At 42.9% G+C, this 10,130-nt stretch overlaps 1 protein-coding gene across 1 annotated transcript; it reads right to left on the bottom strand.

Annotated features, from left to right (window-relative positions):
- Positions 1-1,965: 1,965 nt before the first annotated feature.
- TAS2R38 (taste 2 receptor member 38) lies at positions 1,966-2,970 on the bottom strand (the record flags this gene model as incomplete). Its single annotated transcript, XM_082694096.1, has 1 exon — positions 1,966-2,970. One exon carries the CDS (start codon positions 2,968-2,970, stop codon positions 1,966-1,968), a length of 1,005 nt encoding a protein of 334 aa, XP_082550222.1.
- Positions 2,971-10,130: the final 7,160 nt, after the last annotated feature.

The following is a 10,130-nucleotide window of genomic DNA, read 5'->3' as shown; positions in this document are numbered from 1 at the left end:
CCTCCCCAACTCATGCTCTCTTTCTCTCTCTAAAATAAATAAATAAATCTTTAAAAAAATTCATTATAGCCCCAAACTATGACCAATGCACATGTTCATCAATGGTGAGTGGAAAAACAAGCTGTGGCTCATACACCGTTAAGGATGGATCTCAAAGACATCATGTTGAGCAGAAGTAACAGAAACAAAAGAGTATTTACAGGATTTATACAAGAACAGTTAAAAAAAAAAATCTATGGGAAGAAATTAGTATAGCGTTGCCCATAGGGGATGGGGATTGACTGGAAGAGAGTACTGGGTCTTTCTGTGCTGATGAAATATTGTACGTCTTATTTGGGGTGTTGGTTACACACAAGTGTACGTTTATCAAACTTCACATTGTACATTGTTGTACATTTAGCATCTGTGCATTTTGCTGTATGTAAATTTTACCTAAACACAAGTAATACTATGAACAAATAGTGAATTCTAGTTAGTCCTTTTTTTGCCTTTTGCAGTGCTGTAGGATGGCAATTTCAAAACCACATTCTCTGTATTCTAGGTGTCAGCAAATGAACAAATATATTAAGCATAAGTGGAATATATTTCTCATGGTTAGAGAAGAGAGTTACAAATGTGTAAAAAGGAAAACTAAAGTGAACCGTTTATTTTTGGATTGGAACTGGAGGTATCTGTGTGGGGGAGTGGAGAGAGAAATGGAGCAAAACATAAATAATGAGTGAGTGTCAGTAAAGGTAAGTGGGAATTCTGGCAACTATAAATTTGAAATTTTATCAAAATATAATTTGATAAATTTGTTAAAAACAAATTTGTTTAAAACAAAGCCATGTAGAGGAGCAAGAGGTAATGAAGACTAGTTCATAGAGAATTTATGCAAAAAGAAAGAAAGCAAAATGCTTTTCTTTCTTTCTTTTTTTTACATTTTTTTTCATTTATTTATTTTCAGCATAACAGTTTCATTATTTTTTCACCACACCCAGTGCTCCATGCAATTCGTGCCCTCTATAATACCCACCACCTGGTACCCCTACCTCCCACCCCCCCGCCACTTCAAACCCCTCAGATTGTTTTTCAGAGTCCATAGTCTCTCATGATTCACCTCCCCTTCTCTCTAACTCCCCGTGTCCTCCATGCTATTTGTTATGCTCGACAAATAAGTGAAACCATATGATAATTGACTCTCTCTGCTTGACTTATTTCACTCAGCATAATCTCTTCCAGTCCCGTCCATGTTGCTACAAAAGTTAGGTATTCGTCCTTTCTGATGGAGGCATAATACTCCATAGTGTATATGGACCACATCTTCCTTATCCATTCATCCGTTGAAGGGCATCTTGGTTCTTTCCACAGTTTGGCGACCGTGGCCATTGCTGCTATAAACATTGGGGTGCAGATGGCCCTTCTTTTCACTCCATCTGTATCTTTGGGGTAAATACCCAGGAGTGCAATGGCAGGGTCATAGGGAAGCTCTATTTTTAATTACTTCAAGGAACTTCTAACACTTAAATGTATTTTCTCATTTTTAAAAAATTATAAGTGGCCATGATAATTGGACAAGCATTATGAGACCCAGGAATATAAGAACAGATTTAAGAAACAGGTTTAGAAAACACATGGAAAGCCAATCATGTTATCCTGGGGTTTATATAGTATTTGGTAAGAGGTGATTTGCCATGGTTTGGTTCATAGCAAAGCACAAATAGTCTGTAGTATACAAAGCATTTACACTGAGTACATCACCTCTCTATTTCATTCTTTTTCAAAACAAACTTGAAGAACCCATGCACGTCATTCTTGCCTCGGCCATAGTTAGAGCTTTAATTATTTTATTCTACTATGGATGGGTTCATTGACATAAACTGGAGAGACTCTCACTTATGCCTACAGAAGAAACTGGAATAGGTTTCTGAAGGCTTTATGAACAATCAAAGGCATATTCATGAAGAGCCCATTTTGTGCCTGCTCTCAGCATAGATCTGGAGTCCTGGGATCTGCCCTGTGGTCTGCCCTTACCTTTAGGCTGCTCTGAATCCAGAGTAGGATGGTTTCCACAGCTCTCCTTAGCTTGGCATTGCCTGAGATTAGGATTGCTGCGTGTATCGAGGGACAGGCTGCTAAGATCCCTACACATATCATTACCCCGATCTTGTTGCGCCACAGCATCAGTAAAGGCACTGAAATGAGGGCCGCACAGAAGGACACCACGTAGAGGCAGAGAAAGGAGATGAGAGATCTGAGTGCTTTGATATGGGCCTCCAGGCTGGGGTCATGGGAGTCCTTAGATTTGGCCTTCATTGTCCTCATGTGCCTCCCCAGAGAGACAATCAGCACCCCAGAAGAAACCAGAAAAAGCAAGAAAGGCGGGATGGACCCCAAGGTGCAGAAGATGAAGGAATAATAGAAATTGAGTTTTGTAATTTGCAAATTGAGTTCTGTATTATTCATGAAGAGCGTAGTTGGGAACCCAAAGCCTGATCTACTAAAAAAATCCCCCAAACAGATGAGAGTGCAGATGGAAGAGAAAACCATGGCGCCCACGAGCATCTGGGGGACCTTCCTGGAGACCCAGCTTGCCAAGCAGAGCAGGACGGTGTGAGAGAAACGGACAATCTTGGAGCAGTAGAGAAGGCTGAGACAGGTGGTGAGCCACAGACCAGCTTGGTTTGTGACCATCCAGAGCATGACGATGATCTGGTAGCTGAGGCTCAGTGGGTCCTTCATGCGCTGGAAGTATATAAGCTGAAGGGCATCTAGGAACAGCAGCCCATGCAGGAAAAGCCGGGTGAGGCTGAGACTCAGAAGGATAAGATCACAGTTGCTCAGTGGCTGCCTCCTCACCACGTCCCAAAAATTCACCAAGAAAATGAAGGTATTGGTCAGAATCCCCACTGCAAACTCCAGGGCTGAAAGGAATAGAAATGCACACTTGACTTCATAGGACACAGTTATGACAGGAGTCAGAGTCAACATGATGGCTCTTCTTACTTGGTTAATCTAAGGCTCAACATACCACCCGGCAGAGAGGTGTCAGTGTACATTATAAGCCAGGACCTCTCCTTCACAAGGCATCAGGCTCTTGCCCTGGATCTTTCCCAAAGTGAGGACATAAAAATTTCTGACAGCAAACTTAGAAGAGGGATATATCGCTGTTTTGGAATATCTCTTGGACACACACAAGGGCTCATTGTAAGAGCAGAGGACTGATGGTTCTTTCTTTTGGGTGATGCAGAAGCTTTTAATAAACCTAGGTGTGTCCATACAACATCCTTCTCAGAGGGCTCTGGCACAGCATCAGGGATGCAAACAAGACAGGGTCTCAGTTTTCCAAGTCAGGTTTTGCATGCCCATCTGGACCTGCATGGGAGAAGGGAGCGGGATTTGCTTATGGGTTTGAAGGGAACTGGCAACAGGCAAAACATATCTTCTTAATGAACTAAGGTTTGAAATGGTGCCTCTTTCCATTGACCTGCCTTCTTCTATCACCTCTGAGGCATGACTCTTATCATAGACTTTGTTTTTCATGTGGATGAATGCATAGTTCCTCTCCTGGCATCAGCACACATTAGTTAAGACTGCCGTTGCTAAAGATTTCATTCAAGCATCATCATTATGCCAAGCACTGTGCTGGAATGAGAAGCATTACTGTGAATGAGGCCAGCACCTGCCACTAAGGGGGTGGGCAGGGGGTGGTCTGGCCCAGATTATTGCAGAGGCCTTTTAACTGCTCACTCTGCTTTCCACTCCCCACTTCCTTACCCCATTTTCCTACAAAGCAACGATAGTGATCCTGCTAAAATACAACTAAGATCATGTCATTGCTCTGTTCAGGGCTTTCAGGGCCTCTTATTTCTCTCACCATAAAAGCAAAGTCCTCCCAATCCCGTGACTCTTAATCTCACAAAACAAACTGAGGGTTGCTGGGGGGAGGGGGTTTGGGAGAAGGGGGTGGGATTATGGACATTGGGGAGGGTATGTGCTTTGGTGAGTGCTGTGAAGTGTGTAAACCTGGTGATTCACAGACCTGTACCCCTGGGGATAAAAATATATGTTTATAAAAAATAAAAAATTAAAAAAAAAAAAAACTTATGAAAAAAAAAAAAAAAAAAAAAGCAAAGTCCTTATGGTGGCCTGTGTATGGGTCCTGCATGCCTAATCATGTCGTCTGCCCCTTCTCAGATGTCGTCCGTGATACCTGCTTCCTCCTTGGTTCCATACCAGCCATATGGGCCTCTTTCATGTTCTGTGAACTTCCCACGCATGGTCCCACCTCAGGGCTGCTCTGCTTGCCTTTCCCATTGCCCAAATTGCTTTACCCACACATACCCAGGTGTCACACTTTCTTCTCCAAAGTCACCTTATCAGAGGGACCTTCCTGATCATGCTAAGAATGGCACCCCATATCCACATTTCAGATGCTAGTGAGCACGTTTACCCCATTCTGTGTTCCTGCCTGACCAGAGCATGTCGATGATCTAGTATAAGGGATTATATCCTAAACATGACATACTCTAATATACTAGGCTGTAATTTTGAAGTCTAGCTCTCTCTTAAACAGTTCCGAATATCTGATGTGCTTGGGCTTTCTGGCATCTCTAATTCTCCTTCATCTCTAAAGGAGTTTGAGCTGATTTTACAATTCCTTCTCTAAGCTTTGTAAAAATTCAGGCTAGCTACTCAATGGAGATTTGGAGAGCCTATCATTTAGAGACCAGATGTTGTTTTATAACATTTCTGCCTGATCTGGTGCTTTTTCCCCCCACTCTTAAAAATGTTTAAACTTTTCCAGTTTTTTTATTGTTGTCCTTCATGCTTCATCCAGCCACTCACTCATTCTGTGGGGTGAACGATGGGGAAAAGGAAAGGAGAAGTTGAGTGGTTGGTTTGCAATCTGTCATATGGTAACATTTCCTCTAAGACGTGGAGCTTTCCACCTCTGCACCTCTGCTTGCTCAGCCTCCTGCCTCATTGGCCATTTTCGCTAATGTTTCACAGTCTTGCTTTGGGCAGTATGCCCAGGGAGCGAGTTCTCAGTTCCCTAAAGCACCTAGAGGAAGGGTGCTCTGCGTTGAGAGTCTCTGGAATCAGGAGCCTTTGGAACCAGGGTCTCTGGGGTTGAGGCCTGGCTCCGCCCCTTCTCTGTGTGACCTTGGCAAATGATTGAATCTTCTATATTTATCCCATATGAAATGGAGATGACCATCAAAATAACTCCTACCTCGGAGGATTGGGAAGCTTACCCGAACTGACACATACAGCATGATCGGTGTTGTGCTTGGTGCATGACATCTGAATGTGAATTATAGGACCACTGCATCATCTTAGCACTCTCTCTTCTAGATATGTAGCCAATGGAAATGAAGCCAGTACCTCGAGGAGGTATCTGCGCTCCCATGATCATGGCGGCATTATTCCCAATAGCTGAGATACGGAGACAACCCAAGCCTTTGTCACGGATGAATGGATAAAGACATTGTGACATATAGATACAATGGAGTATCATTCAGCCTTAAAAAATGAGATCCTGTCATTTGCAACAATATGGATGAAACTGGAGGACATTATGTGAAGTGAAAGAAGCCAGTCACAGCAAGAAAAACACTTCATGATCCCACTTATATACGGAATCTGGAAAGAGTTGAATTCATGAAAGCTGAGAGTCGAATGGTGGTTATTAGGTGTGTGGTGGAGGGGGTGATGGGGAGATGCTGGTCAGGGGGTAACTTACTCTCAGGAAGTGTGGAGGCTGAGGATAAGTCCCCATGTCTCCAGTGTCCCCGGATAATTGGACAAAGAAATGGGCCCCAACAAACTGGGAAAGTCCTATAATCATTGGTATTTTCCCAAATGTTCAAACCAGTTTAGGACCCAGACTTTTCCTATCATTACTCAATAGCCCCCACCAGAGGGCGCCAGACCACTGTGAGACCTGGAATTCCTGGCCCATTTACCCAGCAGGTTCAGCCCAGTCATTGACTTAATCTCAGGAAAATGTGGCCCCATATTCTACAGAATTGAAACTGTAGAGTCCACTCACTACTTTAGAGTAGGATGAGTATCCCTTAAGCTCACAGTTACCCTCTAAAGACCAGAATGCTACTTTCATTTCATTGACAGAGAGGAGTTTCAAGACGGTGAGATAGTTCAGTATCTGCCAGAGGAACTGAAGGGCTAAGTGAGAAGTTGCATTTCTAATTCAAATTCTAATTCTAATATTCTGACTTCATGTTTGATGTTCTTTCCTCTAAGTCTAGCTACGGATCTGTAGACTGGGGTGTAATGGACATCCTTATTTGGGCAAAAGGCCTGGTGACATTCTTTCCAACCGGATTCCTATTTGAATGGGTTTATTTTGGGGAATGGCAGTTGAGTCCTTGTGAACTACCTCAGGGTAGAGGTCGAGGTCGAGGGAGGGATGAACTATCATCCCATTCTCAGGAAAGGTAGAAAAGTCGGATCTGGTGGGTTCGTATCTCAGGAAACCACTATTCTGGCAGGGAAAGAGGTGGAGGGATCTCTGTAGGCTTGGTTAAGAGGACTGAAAGAAAATGTCTGTCTACCCAGGAGGTTAACATAGCGATTAGCAGTGTATAAATATAAGTATAAGTGAAATTCCTCAGAATTTGTTTGAGTAGATCTGGGTTGAGGCCTTCTTTGATTCCTTCCCATAGACTTCCTGCATCTTCTTTGCTACAAAATGGTGATATTGTCCATAACACTATCGTAGCACTTACCATATCGATCAAAATACGTATTGGTTTACAAGTGCGTATCCCCACTTACACTGAGTTACTCAAAAGCAGCAATTATATATTATTCATTCTTTGATCCTCATGGTATATGACATACAACTAGATTTTTGTTCATTTATTTAGTCATTCACTTTAAATCCAAGGCAGTGATATGATCCCTTGGGCTTTCTTATGAATGAAGTATGTAGGCCCCACTTGAATGTAGATGAATTCACTTCTGGAATTCAAATGTGTTTTCCGTGCTAAAGATTAAAGGCTGTAAGTATCTCATTACCTGCTGGGTAGCCATTCAGGAAAGCACTCATCTTAAAGGTAGAAAGAATTAGGCAGTGAAATTTGACTTGGTAACAACTGGAGCCACCAGAGCATAGACAGGGTTCTGACAGATACGGTGTTTGTCATTAGATCTTGTTCTCGATCTGGTCCAATGGGCTTCTGTCTGGGTCCAAAGGATATATTAAGTAGCTTCTTTTGGCTGCAAGGAGTGAAGAGTTATTTGGGAGATCTCCAGTAATGCAAGTTTATTATAAGTTAGACGAGATCAGGGAGGTCAGTCTCAGCAGAGAACTTGTGGGAGATGCAAACTCTTGGGCCTCACTTAGAACCATTGAACCAAAATCTTTGAAGGTGGAGCCCAGTGGTTTGTGTTTTGACAAAGCCATTCAAGTGATGCCAATGTACACTAACATTTTTTTTTTTTTTTTTGGCTTTTCTGATCTGGCTCTTTCTTTCTTTTTTTTTTTTTTTTAATTTTTTATTTTTTATAAACATATATTTTTATCCCCAGGGGTACAGGTCTGTGAATCACCAGGTTTACACACTTCACAGCACTCACCAAAGCACATACCCTCCCCAATGTCCATAATCCCACCCCCTTCTCCTAAACCCCCTCCCCCCAGCAACCCTCAGTTTGTTTTGTGAGATTAAGAGTCACTTATGGTTTGTCTCCCTCCCAATCCCATCTTGTTTCATTTATTCTTCTCCTACCCACTTAAGCCCCCATGTTGCATCACCACTTCCTCATATCAGGGAGATCATATGATAGTTGTCTTTCTCTGCTTGACTTATTTCACTAAGCAACTTAGCAAACTCAACACCTAAAGAACAAATAATCCAACCAAGAAATGGGCAGAGGACATGAACAGACATTTCTGCAAAGAAGACATCCAGATGGCCAACAGACACATGAAAAAGTGCTCCATATCACTCGGCATCAGGAAAATACAAATCAAAACCACAATGAGATATCACCTCACACCAGTCAGAATGGCTAAAATCAACAAGTCAGGAAATGACAGATGCTGGCGAGGATGTGGAGAAAGGGGAACCCTCCTACACTGTTGGTGGGAATGCAAGCTGGTGCAGCCACTCTGGAAAACAGCATGGAGGTTCCTCAAAATGTTGAAAATAGAACTGCCCTATGACCCAGCAATTGCACTACTGGGTATTTACCCTAAAGATACAAACGTAGTGATCCAAAGGGGCACATGCACCCAAATGTTTATAGCAGCAATGTCCACAATAGCCAAACTATGGAAAGAACCTAGATGTCCATCAACAGATGAATGGATCAAGAAGATGTGGTATATATACACAATGGAATACTATGTGTATACTATGCAGCCATCAAAAGAAATGAAATCTTGCCATTTGCGACAACATGGATGGAACTAGAATGTACACTAACATTTAACCCCTGAGATAAAAGGGCATTAGGGATTTCCAGGATCCCAGCAGTAGCAACACCTCAATCTGGGGAATGAACTGAACTCTACTCAGAATCCACATCATCTTAGCAGGAAGACTTAATTGCCATTCACTTGACGGCTCATACATATTGAGATTCAGACTGTCATTACAAGTATTGGGGCGCCTGGGTGGCTCAGTCAGTTGGGAGGCTGCCTTTGGCTTGGGTCATGATCCTGGTGTCCTGGGATCAAGTCCCACATCGGGCTCCCTGCTGTGCAGGAAGCCCGCTTCTCCCTCTGCCTCTGCCTGCCACTCTGCCTGCCTGTGTGCTCTCTCTTTGACAAATAAATAAAAATAAAATATTAAAAAAAAAAGAAGAAGTATTAAGGAGGGGACATATGGCATGGATCACTGGCTGTTATACACAAACAATGAATCATGGAACACTATATCAGAAATTAATGATGTACTGTATGGTGGATAACAGAACTTAATAAAAAAAATAAAATACACCCCCCCCCCGAAAAAAGAAGATAAGACTTGTTAATACTTTCAGATGGCACAGAGCCAAGAGCTCCCAATCTCAGCTCTGCCAGTCACCCCTATTAAATGAGAACAGCAGTAGAATGGGGGTGTAGGGTATATATTGGTTTATTAAAAGCTAGACCAGCACCTGAAGAGTCTGAAGGCAGAGCTTTGTATAGTACAAGTTGATTTGGAGCGCACAGTTGACATAGGCAACGTCCGCATATCCAACTTGCTGCTCTGCTCATGGTGGATATTGCTAATTACCTACACTCTTCATTACCAGCAGAACCCCTGTGATATTGGGTTGTCAATACTCCATCTAAAAATAAACTGCATTCCTATCTTTCGTATAGATAGGAGCAGCATTTGGAACACACGAAGACGTTATTAAGTAGACTATTTTAGAGACGCTTGTTGCCTTTTTTTCCTTCTGTGCCGGCACGTTAATGTTACAGTTGGAGCTCTGAGCATGAGGGAAAAGCCAAGAGGATTGCAAAGGCCTCACCCTGAATTTTTTGAATACTTAGAGCCACACCAGCAACTACTCTGCTCCAGGCTTCTCCTTCTGTGAGAACAGTCATCTCCTTATGGTTTTAAGTCAAAAGGCGTGGGCCACCATTACTCTTGCCCACAAGAAGGGCCCTGGGAATCTATTTTCCTGTCTAAGCACGGAAGTGGAATGGAGGCAAGGACAGCCCGGCCTCTGTCTAGGTGTGTTTGTCACAGAGAGGCAGCGAACAGGAAGTGCAAGAGAAGAGATCACAGGAAGGATGTCTCCACTTCCTGCATTTTAAAGCCTATTTTGTCCACTCACGATTGCCAAAAGGATGTGGGAAGAGTGGTACTGGTATGGAGAGAGGAAGTTCAAGATTGTCTCACTACAGCTCTTATTTCTGATTCTCTCTCTGTACATTTTACTCTTTCTACTAACTGATCCTGCTGCAAATTCTGTGTCTCACACTCAGAGAATCTAAGTTGTCTTGTGAACACACAGCAAGCTTCTTCATAAGAGGCTGGTCGAAATAAGGACTTGCTGTCTTGGGGTTAGGGACTTATCCCTGGTGAAGGCATGGGATCTGGCGACTCAAGGATAAGATCACTTCCTTCAGCAGGGAGCTGTGGAAAGGGATTCCTTTAGAGGGATCTCTGGGCCCCTTCTTAGGC

This window comes from Mustela nivalis (assembly GCF_964662115.1).
Source record: "Mustela nivalis genome assembly, chromosome: 12".
Taxonomy (NCBI): Eukaryota; Metazoa; Chordata; class Mammalia; order Carnivora; family Mustelidae; genus Mustela; species Mustela nivalis.
The sequence above is the reverse complement of the archived record's forward strand: the minus strand, read 5'-3'. Positions and strand labels throughout refer to the sequence as shown.